The sequence below is a fragment of the Bos grunniens genome, chromosome 4, assembly GCF_055505025.1.
Source record: "Bos grunniens cultivar Pamir isolate PY7600 chromosome 4, Bosgru_T2T1.0, whole genome shotgun sequence".
NCBI lineage: Eukaryota > Metazoa > Chordata > Mammalia > Artiodactyla > Bovidae > Bos > Bos grunniens.
In genome coordinates, this window is record NC_141168.1 from 91,737,292 (window position 1) to 91,762,811 (window position 25,520).

General features: G+C 37.9%; 1 protein-coding gene across 1 annotated transcript in view; it reads left to right on the forward strand.

Moving 5' to 3' along the window:
* TMEM196 (transmembrane protein 196) overlaps positions 1 to 25,520 on the forward strand; it is a 324,954-nt gene that overhangs the window by 187,323 nt on the left and 112,111 nt on the right. The window contains exon 4 of the mRNA XM_086397456.1: positions 4,529 to 4,622. Coding sequence (XP_086253582.1) covers positions 4,529 to 4,622 — 94 coding nt within the window. The remainder of the gene's footprint in view (positions 1 to 4,528; positions 4,623 to 25,520) is intronic.

Below are 25,520 nucleotides of genomic sequence, written 5' to 3' on the forward strand. Positions count from 1 at the left end.
CATTTTCATAATTTAAATACAAGTGATTAATTGCAACAATGAAATCGATATTTGTTGTTCTTATTGTTTTGGAAAAGTGCCTATCACTAAATACTTTTCTAATTGAACACATAAGCACTGGTAAAAGACATCATTTTATTTCAAGTGGCACTTTGCAGCTAGGGAAAAAAAAGAGGAAAAATAATAAACTGTGCCTGTGGGAATAGATTATGCCAAGGAAGAACAAGAAACTAAATTCAACTTAATTTATGGATATTGGGTTCTTTCTATTGATCTTTGGTGACTATATTTAACTCAAAGCATTTTGCCCTGGATTTTCCTATAATAATGAATGGCGGCCTAAGCATGGCACCTGAATCGGTTTAGCTTCTGAAGTAGATGCTGCGCAGCACCCGTTCAGGATGGAGGCTCTCTGCCTTTCAGGCACTGGGAATCTTGGCTGCTTGGGGCGGTCAACCAAGTCCTTCTGTTGATGTTGACGCATCCAAGGCCACACCTGCTCTCGGGAGGGTTGGAGAGGCAGCCTCTATCCAGTGACTGGTCAATGTAGGGCATCAAGTCCCAAACTCTCTGCCTCAAAGTGAGACAACCCTGAATCCCCAGCTCCCTGTGGGGATGGTCCAAGACCTTGGTTGTAATTGGATCACAGTTCACCATGCATCCTGTGTTCTTCACTCACTAAATGATGTTGATCCTAGGAATGCTTCCAGCAAAAATCTCAGAATCTCAGTGTGTTTTTCAGGTAACCAAGTTTCAACCGCTTATAAATTAAAGCAACACGATATAAATAGTCAAGGATACTGAGTAGTGATAGTGAATACTGGTAGTAATACTAAATACTGATAGTGAAGGACTCTGATACTTGATCTAATATGTATGTTAGATAAAATAATGATCTCCCCAAAGATGTCTATGTGCTGATCCCTGAAACCTGTGAATATGCTGCCTTCCATGTCAAAGGGACTTTGGAGATGTGATTATCATTAGGATCTCCAAATAGGTAAATTATACTGGATTATCCACACAAATCCAATAATGTCAAGGGGCTTTAAAGTGGAGAAAGGAGGCAGAATAAATCAGAGAAGGATATGTGACAATGGAAACAAAGTCAGAATCAGAAATACGAGAAGGTCTCAAACCATTGTTGCTGGCTTTTAAGATAGAGAAAGGAAGCCAAAAGCCAAGGAATGCAGGGCAGCCTCTAGAAACTGAGAAGTCAGAGCCTCCAGCCTCCAGAAAGAAATGCACCTGACACTTTGATTTTAGGAATTCTATCCCAAAGAACTGTAAAGTAATATCTTTGTGTTCTTTTAAGCCATGAAGTCTGTGGTCTTTTGTTAGAACAGCAATAGCAAATGCCACAGTATATTTCCTATGCATGTTCAGTTGTGTAAACTATAAAACTAGCATCAGTATTTCGTGGTCACTAACACTGGGTAAAACGGCCTGCCTGGGGAACTGAACTTGCTCTGCGTCCATTCTTCCCTGTCTGCCCATCTGGTGATCACACTTTATTCTCAACCCTGAATGTTGACAGTGTGATTTATAGCCAGCAGGATCATACATGGCTTTGTCTTGAAAATGAACCGCAAATTCAAAACACAGTGGTGTTCGAATGAGAGTGTTACAGTCTTTGTAGTTTTTTTGGACCTGAGTTCAAATCCCAGCACCATAATTTACTGGCTTAGTGGCCATAGTCAGTTGTCCAGCTGCTCTGAGCCACCTTTCCTCATTTAGAAAATTAGAGTTTTATGTGTGTGTGTGTGTGTGTGTGTGTGTGTATTATGGAGTTGTTATGAGTATTTAATTACATGTTCTTACACATTGGTGCAGAACAGGAACTTAATAAACATTAATTATTTATGTTATTACAACATGGTTCAATGACTCATTCATTCAAGAAATATTTCTTGAGTCCTTACTGTGTGCTAAGACTTGTTTTCCCAAATTGCTGAATGATCACATAGAGATAGAACTTAAATTTGTCTTCAACATTTAAGAAGCCTAGGTAACAGATACAATACCTGTTACTGTATCCACAACTAACATGTCTTTAACATTTAATAAATGAATTAATTCATTAAGAAATGGCTTGGACAATTTTTATTCAGTGTGAACTGACCGTGTTACCCAGTGGATTATGAAAATACCTTGGACCGGCCCCAAATATGTAAAACACACACAGAGCAACTAAAGAATATAGCATTTTCCCAAGGGTGCTTGGGGAAAAAATGTGATTGTAGTAGACTTCATTGAAAATGCAGGAGAAAACTCTAGAACATTTGAGGTTATGACCTAATATGTATTTTTACCCTTAGGTTATTTGACTAGACCAGCATATGCACATTCAGTGTTTCATTAAAAGGCACATTCCTGCTCAGAGACATAACAGATATATTTGCAGTAAAAGAATTTTATTTATTTTCATATTACAAAGTCTGCCAGAACCACATGGAAAAAGACCAAAGGATTTATTACCTTTAAAATCCATTCATCTAGTTTTGAAAGATTTTCTCAAAATACCAGTTGAAATGATGTTATTACTTTCAGTTCTTACTGAAGTGCCTATAATTAAAGTCATCAAAGAAACAATTATCAAAATATAAGACAAAGAAGAGTATAATTATATAAGTTCAATAACTTATATGCAAAGAAATGCCTTTTAATGCAGATTATTAAAAAAAGGAATTTGCAGTAACTATTTTGTGAAATGTAAAGAGTCATTATAGGAGTGAATTTAGGTTTAGTGTTTGATTATACGTAAGCTTTAAACATTCTTTTTTTTTTTAAACAAAGAAAGGACCCAGCAAAATCAAACGTGTAAGGGTAAAGAAATAGTAGAAAATATTTTCCTTAGTTGGCTTGTGTTACCATAGTTAAAGTCTCTGTTCTCAGTGGAGAATACTGCCATTAATAGATGCGAACAGAGTTAACATAATTCTTTAGGTATTTCAGCAGATTCCAAAACCAATTCCACAGTATTATACAGTTAAGGCCAATGTAAATTATTTATAAAATTACAAAGAGAAGTGACACAGCCTTCAAAATATGCTTGTGAGACTTCTCATTTTATAAAAAAGAAAGTTGAAGTCTGAAGTGATATACTACAATCCAAATGATGAGTCATCCCAAATTAGAAGACCCAGTGTTTAGTTCCGGGCCCTTGTTTTTGATTGCTAATGTGTTGTCTAAATTCATCGCCACCTTACTTAACAAGCTTTGTTCAAAATGCCTTCTGACTATTTTCCAATATCCAGTTCACATTCAAGTGAGATTTGCTTCTAAAGTTTCCTGGGAATGTGCCTCAAGATTTTGAAAGTAATTCTAAATAAAAGTAACAGAATGTTTCCAAGGCAAGTCAGCACTGTCTAGAGCAACACCATCCAGTAAAAATATTTTCTAATAGATACATTGAAAAAGTAAAAAGAAACAGATGAATAAATTTTAGTAATCATGTGTGTAACTCAATATATCAAACATAATTATTTCAACACGTAATAAATGGTAAAAAATTAACAATATTTTATAGTCTTGTATTCATACTCAGTCTTCGAAATCAGTGTGGATTTTATATTTATAGCATGTATCCATTTAGACTAGACTTATTTCAAGTGCTCAGTAGATAATTGTGCCATGTGGCTCCCACATTGGACAACATGGATCTAGAGTGATAACCATTTAAATTCTGCATTAAAATTAAACTACTTTAATCTAATTATAAGCATGAATAACTTTGAATAAATAAAACAACTGGCAATTTTTATTCCCTAAATATTAGAAATCACTCTATATTTATATTCTGGATTTCGTATTGCATATATATTGAATTTCTTGTGTTTCTTCTCTTTTGCTTTTATTTGTCTCTTTCTTCTTTTCTGCTGTGTCTGAGAGAATTCCTCTAACTTCCCTTTTAGTTCATTGGCTTAATTTCCATAGTATGTAATAAATTCTTCAAGGTATCTATTGCATATTTAAAATTGATTTTTTTTTTTTTTTACTGAGGCACTGTTTCTTGAGCTCAGATGATTCTCTGATAGATTTATAGAGTAAATTAACACTTCAATCTCCCTGATATTATAAAATGTTCATTATATATTGGACTTATTTCATTTGATTACTTAGAATACATTTCCCTTCTTTAATACTGTGTAATCTTTGTATAATATTTGATTGGTAATTTGTTTCACAGTGCTGTGGCACAAATATGGAGTACATGTGTGGAGGTCATCAGAGTGGCAACATATCTCTGGCATGAACAATATGTAAATGCCCCATTTTCTCAAGTGCTGAACATCTTTAGAGTAAAACATGATACTAGAACTCTACATAGTGCAAGGTCTTTGTTATAAAGAAGACTGTAATCAAACCCAATGAAAACTAGGCTGACTCTGCTGTCAGATGTGTACATTCTTGTCAGTGTGCCTAAGGACAGAAAATAACATCCCCAACTTTGCAAAAGCATGTTGTATGTTTTGTATCTTCTTATTAATAAATGTGGTATATTTGGTCTAAATTTTTATTTTAACAGACCACCTGGTAAACCAGATAACCAGATGCTGTTCAGCGAACACTTAACTGTGATCTCTGAAAGTCACCAGTTGATGGACAGCCAACTGGATCAGGTCAGTTTAAAATGATTGGTTTGGTCTTTTTGCCCACTGCTTTCTGAATCCTTATGAAGGAAAGTCTGCAATTTTGTTACCGTCATGTAAGTACCTATTAGATGTTATGTGGTTTTCTGTTAAGAATAGTTCTTATCAAAAGGGAAAAAAGAATGTTTCTCTTTTGTTGTATTTGGTGGTGTATGTTACTTGTGTGGTGTGGAGAGGAAGTATCTAGTTAGGACTAGATACTAACTAACTAGATGCTAAGTCTAAGAAGCAGGCTGAGGAGTCTCCCAGTCTCTGATTGGCTTGCCTGACTGTGCGGGAGGTGTGCCTGAGGCAGATGGCTGTTCCTCTTCCAGGACTGGTTGAATCACCACAGCTTAGATATGGTCACGATTGTCTGTCTCCACCACATCCTGCAATAGATGCTCACTGTTTCTGCTTTGGCTGTTTTCTCCTACCCGTCGTGGGGTCCTCTCCATGTAGCAGTGACTGCCCGGTGTTCCACAACATTATGAACCAGACACAGACAAGTAAACTCTAAGGGTTTTCATTGATCAAATGGTAAATTTCCATTCCATGAGGGAAAGGCAAGAAAAGATTTTTAAAGCCTTGATATTACAAAATGCTTCCTGGTGTCATTTCAGTGGTGATTCTTCCTATCATATTGCAATCCAACAAGATTCCATTAAATAAGGTCAAAGGTGTATAAATGTCCTGTTATCTGGTTCCTCTGCAGTCTCCATCCTTGGACCACAAGTACAGCATTATATTTGAGATGACCTTGGATTACATTGATCCTATAGATCCCAGGGGATGTGTTCCTGCAGGAAGTCATAAATGAAACATCTGTAACTCCATTCCTGCTACCTTCATAGGTGTAACTGAGATGGCAGAAATACTCTAAAATGTTTACTAGCTTCCAATAAGCAAAAGTCATTAAACAAATGTTTGCCCATTCACAGAATATATTCATCTTAAAAACATGTTGGCAAATTAGATCAGTCCTTTACAAAAAAAAAAAAAAAGCCCAAAGGATTTAAATTTTGCACTTGAATTTACATGTTTGCTAATTCATACCAATTATATTTTAAGTGTAAGCATCCTATAATCAATACTTTATCTTCATTATTTTAGCCTTCGAAGTTTTAACTAATAGTCTTCTACATTTTCAAATATGGTAGTTATTCTTTTATTTTGTATTTATATAATAATGTAAAGGAATTTAGAAAGGAGGAAAGTTTAGTGTTAAATGGAATGAAAATCCTAAGTTGAAAAACATGCTAAAGAGCACAACTCTTGACTTTTTCATCAGCTCCAATTTCAAATATTGGTTTCATGATAACTTTACTCTTCCTTTTCTCTGCCTTGAGAGAAAGGCTGGAAATATTTTAATATAATGAAGTCTTGTATTCTCTCTTTCAATTGATTCTCAGAAAATGCACAGTCTCATTGTACGCCCAACACGCAGAATTCTTTCAAGGTGTTGGTGTTTTCTTCAGGCATGCATTTAATAATATGAAAACTGCTTGATTACTAAAAGACTGAACTCAGAAAAGAAACTGATTTCATCTTCTCAGATCTGTGGTTTCATTTGTAAAATGCTGAAAATGTATATTCCCTATGCATGAAAAATAGCCTGACACATAATCTTTTATTTACTCAACACAGAGTTTCCTGTTTTGAATCTGTGGATTCTAATAGGATCAAATTGTTTTCCCTTGTGATGATCTTTTAATGAGGATGCTGTGTAATTGGAGGAGTAATTGATTCAAAACAAATGGGAGTCTCTGAAAATATGTTAAAAAGAATTCCTGAAACTATTTACCTAAATGACTCCAAGATTATACTTTATATTCTAAATGAAGATAAAAACAAAACATGATGCTATTTTTTGCTCAAAATATTTTAAAGCGTTGTATTTGAGGCCCAGTGAAAGAAGAGCTGGTTGAAAGCTGTTTGTGAGGATTGCAGCAACAGAAGCGTTAAGTGTAGAGTTCAGGTAGAATGAACAGGGATGTCAAAAAAAGGCTTCTGTCAGGAGGAAAATTCTCAACCCTGATAGTTCTCACTTTCAATTATAGTACAGATTGAGTATCAAGAAAAGGCTGCAATGAAATTCAAGTGCTATATTCAGCTGACAGCTATTCTTGTGTTGCTTTCTCTTGTAGCAAATTAGTCCTTCCAGGACCTATCTGTTGTGTAAAAAGTCTTGCATTTATGCATGTTGATTTTCCTTCTTTGCAGTGTGTTATTATATGTGACAAACTAATTTTTCCCTTGAGTTTGTTTTGTATGACAAAGTAGGATTCTGGACATTCAATATTAAATGCCTTGCTGTTTGTTACATTTCCTATAACTTCCAAACAAGCTTGAAATATGAGAAATATACATAAGACTATCTAAAGGATGATGAATCTTAATAGATCATCATCTATTAAGATGCAGAAATAGATCAGCAAATACCATTAATATTCCACTCTACTAAACCAAAGGAAAAGCCATTAAGATAAAGCTCAGCAGAAGGTGAATATTTTCCCTTCAATTTAAGTATATAATTATTCTATAACTGTAGGTATTTAAACTATATGCTATTATTTCATTTGCAGTTATATATGCCAGTGTACTAAAACTCAGTGATAAAGGAAATTATTTTTTTTAATTAAAACATTTATTTTCTCTTTGGCCACGTGGGGTCTTCATTGCTGCAGCTGGCTTCCTCTAGTTGCAGTGGGCAGGGGCTGCTCTTTGTTGCAGTATGCTGGCTTCTTCTTGCAGTGGCTTCTCTCAACTGCAGAGCACGGGCTCTAGAGTGTGCGGGTTCAGTAGTTGTGGTGCTGTGAAATCTTCCCGGACCAGGAATTGAACCCATGCCCACTCCATTGGCAGGCAGATTCTTAACCACTGGGTCATGAGGAAAGTCCCACGGTATTTTATTGAAATGTTTCTTATCTCTAATTTTCGGGCAAGGGGACAAAAGTAAAAGAAACAAATTAATCCAAGAATTCTTTTTTTAAATATAGGCATTTGTAAGTGTAGTGAAACTTTACATTTGCCCTTCAACAACACATGAGACTGACTACGTAAAAATATAGCATGATGACACTAAGTCCTTGATTAGTTAATAAAAGTTAACTATGCTTAATATTTATTCTTTGTTACTATGACAATAAAGCAATAAAATAGCTGATAGATAGAGATCCAACCAGTCCATCCTAAAGGAGATCAGTCCTGGGTGTTCATTGGAAGGATTGATGTTAAAGCTGAAACTCTAATACTTTGGCCACCTCATCCCAAGAGCTGACTCATCTGAAAATACCCTGATGCTGGGAAAGATTGAGGACAGGAGGAGAAGGGGACAACAGAGGATGAGATGGTTCAATGGCATCACCGACTCAATGGACATGAGTTTGGGTAAACTCTGGGAGTTGGTGATGGACAGGGAGGCCTGGCATGCTGCAGTTCATGGGGTCGCAAAGAGTCGGACACGACTGAGTGACTGAACTGAACTGAATTTTAGTCAGAAGGTTTGAAACCAAAGGGTAGCACAGAATTTATCAACAAAATTAAACTAAGCATGCTACTCAGTTGAGGTTTAAAATGGTACTGGACATTGAGACTTATTTTATTATCTTTTAAGGTTATTTTCATTGAATTACATGAAGTTAACTATGTATTTCAGAATATGATTTTTTTTTCAGCCAAAATTATGTAAAGGGTAAACACATGGGCTCATAAGTGATGAGTATAATAAAATATTTTTCTCTTGACCTTTTCTATTTTATCTAGTTTCACCATCTATTTGAGGAAAAGCTCCTAAAAAGCCATTTAATAAATAATAGAGTATCCCTTTCCAAAATGCACAGGCCTAAGGATTTAGGATGTGGTACTGAGGATTAGAAAGAATCTACTTAGGAGGGAAATTATACAGCAATTAAAGCACTCAACCACTACAAATTCTATGTGGGGTTTTAAAAAGGGATTCTATTTAATTCCTTAAATACTGCAGTATTAAAACTTGGAGTATGATGTTACCAAAGAGATTCTATTATTAAAAAGAGTGGTAAAACCCAGTTACCAGTATGAGAGAATGACACTAACGTTTTAAAGGATAACCAGATTATCCAATATTATTAAAGTCAATAGTAAACAGAATAGAAAGTAAGCAAAGGAATGCATTTATCTTGTACAACTGGAAAAATATCTTTATAGTTTGAATTCCCAAGTTATGGAATTTATACACATATAAACACATATCCTTTTTATTAACTCATTCACAGAGACCAGTTCAATATATTTGAAAATTAACACTAGTTATACTGTCAGTAACTCAGCTCTATAAATTTTAATCCTAGCATAACGAGGAATCATTACCAGGGAAAAATAATATTTTAAAATAAATTTCTTGCATTTTCAATGTTTAATAAGCCTTTAGATGGAATTTGGATTCTTCCGTTATTTAGCTTATTCAGATAAACCAAAACATCTTTGAAAGACTAAATTATTTAAGTCTAAGAGCCAACCTAAACAAATTTTGACCTTTCATATCTGAAACTTCCTGTTCTCGATGTTGTTCCGTTGCTAAGTCATCTCTGACTCTTTACAAGCCCATAAACTGCTGTAGGCCAGGTTTCCTTGTCCTTCACTACTTCCCAGAGTTTGCTCAAACTCATGAGTCGGTGATGCCATCCAACCATCTCATCCTCTGTCATCCCCTTCTTTCCCTGCCTTCAATCTTTCCCAGCATCAGGGTGTTTTCCAGGGAGTCAGCTCTTCACATCAGGCGGCCAAAGTACTGGAGCTCCAGCATCAGTCCTTCCAATGAATATTCAGGGTTGACTTCCTTTAGGATTGAGTGGTTGGATATCTCCTTGCTGTCCGAGGGACTCTCAAGAGTCCTCTCTAGCACCACTACCCAAAGCATCAATTCTTTGGCACTCAGCTTTGTTTGGTCCAAATCTCACATCCATACATGACTACTGGAAAAGCCATAGCTTTGACTATATGGATCCTTGTTGACAAAGTGACATCTCTGTTTTTTTTTTTTTATAGTTTTTTTTTTAATTATTATTATTATTTTTTTTTTACTTTACAATATTGTATTGGTTTTGCCATATATCAACATGCATCCGCCATGGGTGTACATGTGTTCCCCATCCTGAACCGCCCTCCCACCTCCCTCCCCATACCATCCCTCTGGGTCATCCCAGTGCACCAGCCCCAAGCTTCCTATATCCTGCAACGAACCTGGACTGGCGATTCATTTCTTATATGATATTATACATGTTTCAATGCCATTCTCCCAAATCATCCCCCCACCTCCCTCTCCCACAGAGTCCAAAAGACTGTTCTATACATCTGTGTCTCTTTTGCTGTCTTGCATACAGGGTCGTCGTTACCATCTTTCTAAATTCCGTATATATGCATTAGTACACTGTATTGGTGTTTTTCTTTCCTGCTTACTTCACTCTGTATAATAGGCTCCAGTTTCATCCACCTCATTAGAACTGATTCAAATATATTCTTTTTAATGGCTGAGTAATACTCCATTGTGTATATGTACCACAGCTTTCTTATCCATTCATCTGCTTTTTAATACACTGTCTAGGTTTGTCATAGGTTTTCTTCCAAGGAGCAAGTGTCTTAATTTTGTGGCTGTAGTTTCTGTCTACAGTGATTTTTGAGAACCAAGAAAATAAAATCTGTCACTATTTCCAATTTTCCTCATTTATTTGCATGAAGTGATGGGACTGGATGCCATGATCTTCATATTTTTTCTTTAATGTTGAACTTTAAACCAGCTATTTTAAACTCTTTTCTTTCATTCTCATCAAGAGATTCTTTAGTTCCTCTTCAGTTTCTGCCATTAGAGTGATATCATCTACATGTCTGATAACTCTCCTGGCAATACTGATTCCAACTAGTGCTTCATCCAGCCTGGCATTTCGCATGATGTACTCAGCCTATAAGTTAAATAAGTAGGATGACAATATACACCCTTGACATACTCCTTTCTCAATTTTGAACCAGTCTGTTGTTCCACGTCCAGTGCTAACTGTAGCTTCTTGACCTGCACACAGGTTTCTCAGGAGGCAGGTAAGGTGGTCTGGTATTCCCATCTCTTTCAAAATTTTCCACATTTTATTGTGATCCACACAGCATAGTCGTTAGCATAATCGATGAAGAAGACATAGATGTTTTTCTGGAATTCTCTTGCTTTCTGTATGACCCAGAAGGTTTTATAAATTTGATCTCTGGTTCCTCAGCCTTTCTAGTTCCAGCTTGTACATTTGGAAGTTCTCAGTTCATGTACTATTGAACCCTAGCATTACCTTGAGCATGTGAAATGAAGTGAAGTGAAAGTCGTTCAGTCATGTCCATCTCTTTGCGACTGCATAGACTATACAGTCCATGGAATCCTCCAGGCCAGAATACTGGAGTGGGTAACCTTTCCCTTCTCCAGGGGATCTTCCCAACCCAGGGATTGAGCCCAGGTCTCCGGCACTGCAGGCAGATTCTTTACCATCTGAGCCACGAGGGAAGCCCTGAGCATGTGAAGTGAGTGCAATTGTAAGATAGTTTGACCATTCTGTGGCATTGCTTTTCTTTGGGATTGGAATGATAACTTACCTTTTCCAGTTCTGTGCCACTGCTGTGTATGTGCTGTGTTTAGTTGCTCAGTTGTGTCCAACTCTTTCCAGAGCCCATGGACTCCAGCCTGCCAGGCTCCTCTGTCCTTGGGGATTCTCCACGCAAGAAAACTGGAGTAGGTTGCCATGCCCTCCTCCAGGGGACCTTCCCAACCCAGGGATCGAACCCACGTCTCCTGCATTGCAGGAGGATTTTTTTTTTTTTTTTTTTTTTACCGTCTGAGCCTCCAGGGAAGCCCAAGTTTTCTAAATTTGCTGCCATATTGAGAACAGCACTTTGGTAGCAGCATCTTTTAGGATGTAAAATACATGAGCTAGAATTCCATCACCTCCACTAGCTTTGATCATAGTAATGCTTCCCAAGACCCACTTGACTTCACACTCCAAGATGTCTGATTCTAGGTGAGTGACCTCATCATCATGGTTATCTGCATCATTAAGACCTTTTTTGTACAGTTGTTCTATATATTCTTGCCATGTCTTCTTAATCTGTTCTGCTCCTAAGGTCCTTGCCATTTCTGTCATTTATAGTGCCCATCTTTGTATGATATGTTCCCTGGGTATCTCCAATTTCCTTGAGGAAATCTCTAGTCTCCCATTTTATTGTTTGCTTCTATTTCTTTGCATTGTTCACTTAAGATGGCTTTCTATCTCTCTGTGCTATTCTTTGGCATCATTGTCAACAAAAGAGTCCCAAAATGCAGTACTTTGATGCAGTCTCAAAAATGACAGAATGATCTCTGTTTGTTTTCAAGGCAAACCATTCAATATCATGGTAATCTAAGTCTATGCCTTGACCAGTAATGCTGAAGAAGCTGAAGTTGAACGGTTCTATGAAGACCTACAAGCCTTCTAGAACTAACACCCAAAAAAGATGTCCTTTTCATTATAGGAGACTGGAATGCAAAAGTAGGAAGTCAAGAAACACCTGGAGTAACAGGTAGTTTGGCCTTGGAGTACAGAATGAAGCAGGGCAAAGGTTAACAGAGTTTTGCCAAAAACACACTGGGCATAGCAGACATCCTCTTCCAACAACACAAGAGAAGACTCTACACATGGGCATCACCAGATGGTCAACACCGAAATCAGACTGATTATATTCTTTGCAGCCAAAGATGGAGAACCTCTATACAGTCAGCAAAAACAAGACCAGGAGCTGACTGTGGCTCAGATCACGAACTCCTTATTGCCAAATTTAGACTTAAATTGAAGAAAGTAGGGAAAACCACTAGACCATTCAGGTATGCCCTAAATCATATCCCTTATGATTATACAATGGAAGTGAGAAATAGATTTAAAGGACTAGATCTGGTAGACAAAGTGCCTGATGAACTATGGGCGGAGGTTCATGACATTGTACAGGAGGCATGGAGCAAGAACATCCCCAAGAAAAAGAAATACAAAAGAGCAAAATGGTTGTCTGAGGAGGCCTTACAAATAGCTGTGAAAAAAAAAGAGAGAAGTGAAAAGCAAAAGAGAAAAGCAAAGACATACCCATTTGAATGCAGAGTTCCAAAGAGCAGCAAGGAGAGATAAGAAAGCCTTCCTCAGTAATCAGTGCAAAGAAATAGAGGAAAACAGTAGAATGGGAAAGACTAGAGATCTCTTCAAGAAAATTAGAGATACCAAGGGAATATTTCATGCAAAGGTGGGCTCAATAAGGGACAGAAATGGTATGCACCTAACAGAAGCAAAATATGTTAAGAAGAGGTGGCAAGAATACACAGAAGAACTGTACAAAAAAGATCTTCATGACCCAGATAATCATGATGGTGTCATCACTCACCTAGAGCCAGACATCCTGGAATGTGAAGTCAACTGGGCCTAAGGAAGTATCATTATGAACAAAGCTAGTGGAGATGGTGGAATTCCAGTTGAGCTATTTCAAATCCTAAAAGATGGTGCTGTGAAAGTGCTGCACTCAATATGCCAGCAAATTTGGAAAACTCAGCCGTGGCCACAGAACTGGAAAAGGTCAGTTTTCATTCCAATCCCAAACAAAGGCAATGCAAAGAATGCTTAAACTACTACACAATTGCACTCATCTCAAACGTTAATAAACTAATGCTCAGAATTCTCCAAGCCAGGCTTCAGTAATACGTGAACTGTGAACTTCCAGATGTTCAAGCTGGTTTTAGAAAAGGCAGAGGAACCAGAGATCAAATTGCCAAAATCCACTGGATCATCGAAAAAGCAAGAGTTCCAGAAAAACATCTATTTCTGCTTTATTGACGATGCCAAAGCCTTTGACTGTGTGGATTACAGTAAACTGTGTAAAATTCTGAAAGAGATGGGAATACCAGACCACCTGACCTCCTCTTGAGAAACCTGTATGCAGGTCAGGAAGCAACAGTTAGAACTGGACATGGAATAACAGACTGGTTCCAAATAGGAAAAGGAGTACGTCAAGGCTGTATATTGCCACCCTGCTTATTTAACTTCTCTGAAGAGTACATCATGAGAAATGCTAGGCTGGAAGAAGCACAAGCTGGAATCAAGAGTGCCAGGAGAAATATCAATAACCTCAGATGACACCACCCTTATGGCAAAAAGTGAAGAAGAACTAAAGGGCCTCTTGATGAAAGTGAAAGAGGAGAGTGAAAAAGTTGGCTTAAAGCTCAACATTCAGAAAACAAAGATCATGGCATCTGGTCCCATCACTTCATGGCAAATACGTGGAGAAACAGTGAAAACAGCGGCTGACTTTATTTTTCTGGGCTCCAAAATCACTGCAGATAGTGACTGCAGCCATGAAATTAAAAGACACTTACTCCTGGAAGGAATGTTATGACCAACCTGGACAGCATATTAAAAAGCAGAGACATTACTTTGCCAACAAAGGTCCATCTAGTCAAAGCTGTGGTTTTTGCATTAGACATGTATGGATGTGAGAGTTGGATTATAAAGAAAGCTGAGTGCGAAGAGTTGATGCTTTTGACCTGTGGTGTTGAAGAACACTCTTGAGAGTCCCTTGGACTACAAGAAGGTCCAACCAGTCCATCCTAAAGGAGATCAGTCCTGAGTGTTCATTGGAGGGACTGATGTTGAAGCTGAAACTCCAATACTGTGCCTACCTGATGCAAAGAGCTGACTTATTTGAAAAGACCCTGATGCTGGGAAAGATTGGGGGCAGGAGGAGAAGGAGACGGCAGAGGATGAGATGGTAGGTGGCATTACCAACTCAATGGAGATGAGTTTGAGCAACTTCTGGCAGTTGGTGATGGATAGGGAGGCCTGGAAGGCTGTGGCCCATGGGATCGCAAAGAGTTAGACATGACTGAGCAACTGAACTGAACTGACCTGCATTCAAATGGGTATATCTTTCCGTTTCTCTTATGCCTTTCATGTCTTTTCTTTTCCCAGATATCTGTAAGGTGTCTTCAGATAAGCACTCTGCCTTCATGTATTTCTTTTTCTTAGGTATGCTTTTGGTCCTCTCCTCCTGTACAGTGTTATGAAGCTCTGTCCATAAAGTTTCAGACACTCTGTCTGCCAGATCTAATAATCCCTTGAATCTATTTATCACCTCCAGTGTAAAATTATAAGGGATTTGACAGGTCATACCTGGATGGTCTGGTGTTTTCCCCTACTTTCTTCTACTTAAGCCTGAATTTTGTAATAAGGGGTTCATGTTCTGAGATGCAGTCAGCTCCAGGTCTTGGTTTTGCTACTGTACAGAGATTCTCCATTTTCAGCTACAAAGAATATAATCAGTCTGATTTTGGTATTGACCATCTGGTGATCTCCATGTGTAGAGTCGTCTCTTGTATTGTTTGAAGATGGCGTTTGTTATGACCAGTGTGTTCTCCTGGCACAACTGTTAGCCTTTGCCCTGCTTCATTTTGTACTCCAAGGCCAAACTTGTCTGTTACTCCAGGTGTCTCTTGACTTCCTACTTTAGCATTCCAATCCCTTATGTTGAAAAGGACATTTTGGGGCAGATTTAGTTCTAGAAGTTCTTGTAGATCTTCATAGAACCATTCAACTTCAGCTTCTTCAGCATTAGTAGTTAGGGCATAGACTTGGATTACTGTGATGCTGAATGGTTTGCCTTGAATACAAACTGAGATCAGTATGTTGTTTTTGAGATTGCACCCAAGTACTGATTTTTGGATTTGTTATATCAGACTTATTTATAGAAAATAAGCAACATAATTGAAAATTAGGACATTATAAGGAGAACAAACTGTATTTAGTCCATTGAAGAAGCTTATCAAAAAAATTAACATGCAAAGCATTTTTATTGTAAAATTTTCAAATAATACAAAGCTTAATGTTCCATTAAGGAGCAGACTCAATTAAACCTGTTTATAATTTTATATCTTATAGTTTCCACTGGAAAATCATCTCTATAATTATAGGCTTGTTCTTTCATTAGATGTAAATATACAATATATATTCATGTATCTTCAATATGCAACTTGGGAAAAAAGAGTGCTTTGGCTCTTTGAAATAGTAGGGATTTTTTTTTTAAACAGAAATTCCAATATCTGAGAGGGATTTAAGTCTGCTTTGTTGTTACATGCCATAGATTTGGAAAAGTTTCTGACAAGAGTGTAGATATCAAAGAACCAGACTACTAATTTTCATTTCTGTACTGACAGATATAAAGATAAAAGTTGAGTCACGTTTGTCAAGTAACATAGATCCTCTTTTGATTTTCCTTTTCTTCAGTCCATGAGCTTAGTAATAGGTGCTGTAAAAATACATATTGACATTTTTAAAAAGGTACAAAGACTATCAATCTTATTAATCTTTGGGAATAACACAATCTAAAAAGGGGGTCAGGGGCATCCTATTTCAACCAAGCTCATGGTGATGATACCTTTGTAAGAGTACAAGACATTACTGACCTCAGCCTGGTTTGTATTTGAGAATATTCTATATATTCCTTATGACACCTCAAATTCAATTAAAAAACAAAACAAAACACTGCTCTAGGGAGGTATAGCAATATACCAGAATGTGGCTTTTTTACCCAGTTCCATAATTGCAGTTTATTTCTGTCTTTGACTTCAGTACTATTGATGAGGTTAGGAATACTTGGCTTATGTTCCATATTTTCATACTGTCAGATGACTCTCAAGTCATTATAGCTCTCTCTGCTGCGGCTAAGTCGCTTCAGTCGTGTCCGATTCTGTGTGACCCCATAGACGGCAGCCCACCAGGCTTCCCCGTCCCTGGGATTCTCCAGGCAAGAACACTGGAGTGGGTTGCCATTTCCTTCTCCAATGCGTGAAAGTGAAAAGTGAAAGCGAAGTCACTCAGTCGTGTCAGACTCTTCGTGACCCTATGGACCATGGCCTACCAGGTTCCTCCATCTATGGGATTCTCCAGGCAAGAGTACTGGAGTGGGTTGCCATTGCCTTCTCCATAGCTATTTCTACTTTTAAATTGAATTGATTTTCCATTGGATATTTGTACACCTGACCAATATTAATCATCTATTCCTTAATACCAACAGTGTGCCATGTTCAGTATATCCAAAAGTAAATGCATTAACTCTTCCTCTCCCCAACGGTATCCCACACCTGATATTCTTTCACTATAATTTTTCTTATTGATTACAAGGTATTTGTAAAGAAAATAATTGTCCTTCTAGCACCTATTTCTCCTCCTTGTTTGGTCACTGAACACTAAAAACAGTCAGAGTGGCAAAGTATTCAGACAAAGTACACTTCCATGTACTAAGTACATGGTGTGGCCATGCACTAAGTTCTGGCCAAAGAGATAAATGTGGACATTGTTAGTTGAGTGTTCTATGGGCCTCTTAAAAGGAAGTGGAAAGGCTGTGCTGTGCTCATTCTGGGTCTTTCACTTTCTGCTCCTTGCTTAATATATGGAAATTGTACTTGAGCTCCGGCATTCGTGTTGGACAATGCAAATTGTAATGAAGAAACAGACCGTGGAGCGGCAGGTGGAAGGAGTCTGGGTCTCTGTGAGCACTGCACAGCTATCGTCTAGACCGAGAGTGCTTTCTTCACACTTGGCCCAAGGCAGAGAGAAATAAATTGTTACTTACTTTAACCACAGTTATTTCTGGTATCTGTTACTAGCAGGAGAAAGTAATTCCTTGTTAACACAGTACACAGAGTTCCCAAGAATTTTTCTAGAATTTGTCTCCTTTGTAATCCACTCCAATAGCCAATTAATCACCGAGTCCTGTCAGTTTAATTTCTTAAATTTATTTCAAATTTTGTGCTTTTTCTACATCCCCACTTTTATTACTTTACTTCAAACACTTGTCATCCGACACCACAGCATTGCAGCGGACTCCAGCTCATCTTCTTTCAGCCTCACTTCCCTAGGGTGTATCATCCCAACTGCTGTCAGAAATGATGATCTGATCATAATCCTCTCTGCTCCCCTTCAGGTTCACATTACCTTCAGTGACTAATTTCCAACCAGGTAATTTTTTTAGTGTGCCAAAAAAGTATGAATCTTGAGTATTGGCTTTGTCTCTATTCTTACACTCTAGAAATACTGAAACATTGCTAGTTCCCTGAATACTCACCTCTTCAATTCCTTGTCAATGCTGCTTATTCTCTAAATAGCTTTTGTCAGGCTGTTGGTTACAAAACTCTTATTCATCAGTTTAAAACATGTTTAAGATTCTCTTTGAAGATTTCATGCCTCCCTGACTTGTTAAACATAGTCTTCACTCTGTAAAATTGTACACAATTCTGCATATTGTTGCATATCACATTGTACCATTATTATTTTTAGATGCCTATTTCATTTACAAGACTTATGGACAATCTAAGGAAAGATGGGGTGTATTGCTCATTTTCATACTTGGTCCCTCCCATTTCTGTCCTGGTGCCTGGGGAATAGTTGTACCAGCCACCCAGGAGGTATTTGAGGAATTTGAATTGTACTGTGGCTCCTTTATAGGATATTGTTAGTTGACAGACCTTCAGGAGTTGATGGCTTCGTGGGTCATCCTAATAGAAGCCAAAATCATTCAGGATTATTAGCCACATTAAATGACCATTGGGATTATCTCATGCTAAGCTACTGTCATGGTTGGCTACTCAAAGAAAGCAAGGATCTTTGAAAGTTAGAAGTAAAACAGATAGTGGTGTAATGATATCAAGACCGTTTTGCTACTGTGAATGACAGCCAGCAACTTTGCAAGGAAATAGAACAGGTTAACTATGGATTAATATTTTCCTAAAATTCTTATCTATCAAGCTTCATTGAAGAGAATTTATCATTGAGTCTTGTTTTCATAGGTTTATTTCTTCTTCATATCATTTGGTTGTGGTTATATTATCATTGAGTCCCACCATTTCTTTTTTTTGAAATTAAACAAATTTAGCTATTCTTAATATACTTAAATGTCTCCACATGTGTAGAAAATACTTAAAATAAGCTTTACTCTTCTGAAATAGTTGCAGTTCCCTTATCAGACACATTTTTAAAAATTACTTTAAGAGGAATAAGTTTATTGGATAAAATCTTTGGCATTCAATCTTCAGAATTTATTGGTTAGTAGGAAAGCAATGATTTTCTAATAAAGCTGTACTTATTAGAATTAGATATTTGATTTCCCCCATTCTGATCTATGATAATCACTATCACAGTGGCCCAATTTTGAGAGCAACCCATTATTTCCACAACACTATTGGTGTCCTCTCTTTATGGACAGGAAATCAAAAATTTTAATTTGGAATCTTACTCAACAAATAACCTTACTGACTGATCTACTCATTACACTGCTCTTGCATAAATACTGTGGTGACTGAACTCTGATGAAAGTAAAGTCAAATCAAACATTATTTCTTAGACCCTCAAAGACTCCAGGCTATATAGTTTTTATTGTAAAAAAATATATTTTTTCAAAATCTGTAGAGATACATATTTTACATTTGTGGTAGAATGTTTTTTCCCCTCTGTGCTTCAATGTTAAATTTAATAGCACAAAAATTACTGGTAGAGAAAAAAATTAGTCTTACTCCCAGAAGAAAATGAAATTTAAGCAAATAGGTAGGAGGATTATTTAATATGTTGTAATATTTGAACCTGATTTGTAACCATATGTCATAGCAGTTTTCCTGGCTGAATTTTCAGTGACTTTCCCAGGGTCGTAGAGCAAGTAAGTGTTGGAAGTGGGATTCACTTCAAGGTGAGCTAGTCCTGCTGCTGCTGCTAAGTTGCTTCAGTCGTTTCCAACTCTGTGTGACCCCATAGGTGGCAGCCCACCAGACTCCCCCGTCCCTGGGATTCTCCAGGGAAGAACACTGGAGTGGGTTGCCATTTCCTTCTCCAGTGCATGAAAGTGAAAAGTGAAAGTGAAGTCGCTCAGTTGTGTCCAACTCTTAGCGACCCCATGGACTGCAGCCTACCAGGCTCCTCCACCCATGGGATTTTCCAGGCAAGAGTACTGGAGTGGGGTGCCATTGCCTTCTCCAGAGCTAATCCTGGAGTCTCCACATTAACTATTTTTTGCTGTAGTGGTGCCAGTGGACATTACATTGATACTTAACAAAGCATGTTCAATTCAAAATGATTCAAAATAATTTACTGAGCCCCTACTATGATCTAGGCCCAAGATGCCTAAATCCCTGGTGGTAGTGGTTTGGTTGCTAAGTCGTGTCTGACTCTTGTGACCCCATGGACTGTAGCCTGCCAGGCTCCTCGGTCCACAGGATCCTCCAGGTAAGAATACTGGAGTGAGTTGCTGTTTCCTAACTCAGTAGAGCTCATATTTAAATAGGGAGAAACAACAGACAGTTAACTTAATAAATAGGTAATCTACTCTTTTAGAAGACTGTAAGCACATATGGAAGAAAAATAGAAAACAAAATGGAAAAGCAGATGTAAGGGAGACATTTTAATATTTGGGAATGGATTATTTTTTATTTGTTTCTTAGTTGTTAACCCATATCCTTTTTGAATGTATTCCCTGATGGCTCAGCAGGTAAAGAATCCACCAGCAATACAGGAGACACAGGTGATGCAGGTTTGATTCCTAAGCCGGGAAGATCCCCTGGAGTAGGAAATGACAACCTACTCCATTCTTGCCTGCAAAATTCCATGAACAGAGGAGCCTGGTAGGCTACAGTCCATGGGGTCACAAAGAGTCAGGCATGACTAAGTGACCAAGCACAGCAGCACAATAACCTCTCTGAGTAACAACTTTATGAAGCAGACAACAGTACTCATGTACAGTCTATATAGATAACATAAAATGAAGTCTTACAGTCTTCACTCATTTCCAGAGTTACTCATGTTAGCATCCTTTCTCCAACCCCATTCAGGGCGGTTATGCCATATATTGTGTCTAATTAGATTTTTAAAATCACAGCCTGCATTCCATCCCGTAATCTGATTTCCTAAGCCATTTTTATTTAAAACAAAATTTTTACACCAAGGTACACTTTTGTGCTAAAAAGTTCTATAGGTTTTGACAAATGGATGATGTCATGTAGACATCACTACAGTATCATACAATGTAAATTTCCCCCACAGCTATGGGCAGGCTTCCTGCTGGAATTTGGAATGCAGTCAGCAGGACCCAACCACATCCCTTTAATGCATGGACTCTTCTTCCGTCTTAAGCCTGTTAGGTTTCAGACTGCAACTATATCATTGCTTTTTGTAGTTTCACGTCTTTGGACTCAGACTTGACCTAAACTTTAATTTTCTTTAGCTTGCCCACTGCAGATATGGGGATATATCAGCTTTGATAACTGTTTGAACCAATTCTACCTTCTGTTGTATATTCTTCTAAATATATATATGTATACACATATCTCCTATTAATATACTACTTTTATCTGGAGAACCCTAACTGCTAATAAAATAGCTTGTTTATTTGGGGATTTATATTGTATGGATGTACCCATTTGTTTATCCATTCATTTATTTAAAAAAAAAATCTTGGTTGCTTCTAGTTTTCGGCCATTATGAATAAAGCTGCTGTAAACATTCATGTGTGGCTTTTCATGTGGACAGAGGTTTTCAACTCATCTGAGTAAATGCCCAGGAGCACGATTGCTGGATCGCATGCTAAGACTTTGTTTAACTTCCTAAGAGGATTTCTTCTGAAGAGGCTATCTAGTTTTTCATTCCCACAAGCAATGGATCAGCTCTCTGCATCCTCATGGCATTTGGTATCAATTGTTTAAATTTAGTCATCTCAGTAGTTGTGTAATGGTGTCTCATTGTTGTTTTGACTTCAGTTCAGTTCAGTCACTCAGTCGTTTCCGACTCTTTGTGACCCCATGGACTGCAGCATGCCAGGCTTCCCTGTCCATCACCATCTCCCAGAGTTTACCCAAACTCATATCCATTGAGTCGATGATGCCATCCAGCCATCTCATCCTCTGTCATTCCCTTCTCCTGCCTTCAATCTTTTCCATCATCAGGGTCTTTTCAAATGAGTCAGATCTTTGCATCAGGTGCCCAAAGTATTAGAGTTTCAGCTTTACCATCAGTCCTTTCAATGAACACCCAGGACTGATCTCCTTTAGGATGGACTGATTGGATCTCCTTGCAGTCCCAGGGACCCTCAAGAGTCTTCTCCAATACCACAGTTCAAAAGCATCAATTCTTTGGCGCTCAGCTCTCTTCACAGTCCAACTCTCACATTCCATACATGACTACTGGAAAAACCATAGCCTTGACTAGACGGACCTTTGTTGGCAAAGTAATGTCTCTGCTTTTTTTTTTTTTCTCAGTTGCACTAGCCACATCTGTCTCTGCTTTTTAATATGCTGTCTAGGTTGGTCATAACTTCCCAGGAGTGAGCGTCGTTTAATTTCCTGGCTGCAATCACCATCTGCAGTGATTTTGGAGCCCCAAAATATGAAGTCTGACACTGTTTCCACTGTTTCCCCATCTATTTCCCAGGAAGTGATGGGACCAGATGCCATGATCTTCGTTTTCTGAGTGTTGAGCTTTAAGCCAACTTTTTCACTCTCCACTTTCACTTTCATCAAGAGGCTTCTAGTTCCTCTTCACTTTCTGCCATAAGGGTGGTGTCATCTGCATATCTGAGGTTATTGATATTTCTCCTGGCAATCTTGATTCCAGCTTGTGCTTCTTCCAGGCCAGCGTTTCTCATGATGTACTCTGCATATAAGTTAAATAAACAGGATGACAATATACAGACTTGATGTACTCCTTTTCCTATTTGGAACCAGTCTATTGTTCCATGTCCAGTTCTAACTGTTGCTTCCTGACCTGCATACAGATTTCTCAAGAGGCAGGTCAGGTGGTCTGGTATTCCCATCTCTTTCAGAATTTCCCAAAGTTTATTGTGATCCACACAGTCAAAGGCTTTGGCATCGTCAATAAAGCAGAAATAGATGCTTTTCTGGAACTCTCTTGCTTTTTCCATGATCCAGCGGATGTTGGCAATTTGATCTCTGGTTCCTCTGCCTTTTCTAAAACCAGCTTGAACATCAGGAAGTTCACGGTTCACATATTGCTGAGGCCTGGCTTGGAGAATTTTGAGTATTACTTTACTAGCATGTGAGATGAGTGCAATTGTGCAGTATTCTTTGGCATTGCCTTTCTTTGGGATAGGAATGAAAGCTGACCTTTTCCAGTCCTGTGGCCACTGCTGAGTTTTGCAAATTTGCTGGCATATTGAGTGCAGCACTTTCACAGCACCAGCTTTTAGGATTTGGAATAGCTCAACTGGAATTCCATCACCTCCACTAGCTTTTTTATAGTGATGCTTCCTAAGGCCCATTTGACTTCATATTCCAGGATTTCTGGCTCTAGGTGAGTGATCACACCATCATGATTATCTAGGTTGTGATGTTCTTTTTTGTACAGTTCTTCTGTGTATTCTTGCCACCTCTTCTTAATATCTTCTGCTTCTGTTAGGTCCATACCATTTCTGTCCTTTATCAAGCCCATCTTTGCATGAACTATTCTCTTGGTATCTCTAATTTTCTTGAAGAGATCTCTAGTCTTTCCCATTCTGTTGTTTTCCTCTATTTCTTTGCACTGATCGCTGAGGAAGGCTTTCTTATCTCTCCTTGCAAATACAAATTGTATTGAGTATTTTTTCCATATACTTATTTGGTATATTTCCTTCTTCTTTGGTGGGATCTTTTCCTTGTTTCCTTATTGCTGAATTTTGAGTTTTTTGTATATTTTGAATACATATAACATGTAAATATATGTCATGTTACACATTCAGTTTCTGTCTTTGGGTGTTTTCACAACATATTTTTAAATGGTTAACTTCCCAGTTTCCAGGATTATAATAGTTTGGAGCAGCCAAGAAGAAACAGTACTGAGATCTCAATGGACTTGTTGACAATAACTTTATGGGAATAATTTTTTCCAAGGATGAGAGTTCTGGTCCAAGGCCCAAATAATGCAGCTGCTTATCCCCTGGTGGTTTGTTCAACATTTCTACAATGTTATTATCCCCAGTGAACATAGGGAACAGTAATTCCATGTCAAGCAAAGTCAGGCATCACAGTAGGCGAAGGACGTGATCTATATTGGTCCTACAGGAGGAGAAAAGGCCTTTTCTGCTGATTCATACTCATGGTCTGTTTAGGTGACTGATGATACATAGAGAAGCCATTTAGATATTGTAACAGTGAAAACTGTGACAATGGGTCAGAAATGCATCATCTTAAATACTTTAGTGGGGAAATCATACCGCCTCAGAGTTTCACTTTAAGCCTCAAATAAATTTTAATCTTTTCCTATTCTCAAGAAATAACTGAGATGTGAATTCTTATGGGAGCCTCACACAAATTCACAGAGGAAAATCATTAGAGACATAATAGTCTCAGGCTGTACGGTTATGTGTTATCACTTAGAGATGAAGCTTAGACCTCTTACCATACGAGACAGAGGCAGTTATTCTTCCTCCTCAACTCCCTTCAAGCTTTTACATTCAGATTATCAGAAACAAGGTGGAATGCAAAGTGTCTTTGCTCACTGTCTATTCAGCCTTATCCTGTAGAACTCATGAGGTGATTATTTCCATATTCCCACTGCCCCATCTGAGAAAGTAAGAACTTTGCTACTCAGGAGTTAGGGAACCTGCCGAATAACTAGAAACTAGGTAGTTCATATTCATTCCATATTTCTGGCCTTTTCCCTATGAAGTGCAAGCCAAATCCATGATGCTAGCCACTGCCATTATTTAGAAACAGACGTACAACTAAAGCCTCATGGACGTAGTAACACCTTCATCTGTGGTTTATATTTCTCTTTTTGAGGGGTGGCATAGGGGAGAGGCTCTCTGCTTTATTAAAACAGATATAAAAGAACTTCATTCATTAATTAGATGATATGACATATGGCATCTAATTAATTAATTAGATGCCTCAGGATGAAAAATAATGCATGAGAAATTATTGCCTTAACCAGAAACTGCTGCAAGGAACATAGTATTATGAACTATGTCTTTTAAAAAATGGAAAATCAATCCATATTAACAATTAGAATGCCAGAGACTAAACTGACAACCTAGAATCCTCAGAACTATGCCCCAAAATGCTAGCCACATCTTGATGAGCTACACGTGATTCCATAGTCAACATGCTCATGGTATGAGTTTTCCCCAAGGGCCCACCCCAGTCATTCAAGGGCGCAAGCTTGAATTCTTAGGCAATTTTTTTTTTCCTGAGATATGGCTGCTGTCCCATGAAGATTTCAATTTATCTTGCTCACCCTATGAACACCATGTACAAGCTCTTCTTAAATTAGATATTTAACAACGTCTCCTTAGCGCAGCAGAACTGTTGTGCTGAACAGAAAGAAGAGAATGCGGATGTGTGGAACTCAGAAACTAATTTTCAGACTTGCCAATCAGGACTCCAGCTCCCAGAAGAGTAGTGACTGTCTCCACACCTGATGTCATTAAACATCATATCATCACCTGTGCCAAAATGGAACCTGAGCTGACCTTGGACGTTCATGCTTTCGCAAGCACCTGGGATAACATTGCTGCAAAAGTAAATTTTGTTCTCTAAGTTTATACCACTATCTTTACACATAAGGAGTAAATGAACACTGCCTGTTGCCACCACTTAACTGATAAGACTTTTAATTCAGTTAGAGGAGGTGGTTTCTACCATTCTCTTTAATAAATAAAGTCTTTAATAAAATGAAAATTAAATAATCATCTTATGTATTTGATTATAGTAGACGTGAAAAATTCTAACTAAACAGCACTTCCAAGGAGTTGGGCAGTAATATTGTTCTTGATGCATATTTTAAGTTTCCTGACAACACTTGCCTGGAGAAAAAAAAAAAGAATGTATATATAAATTACTGT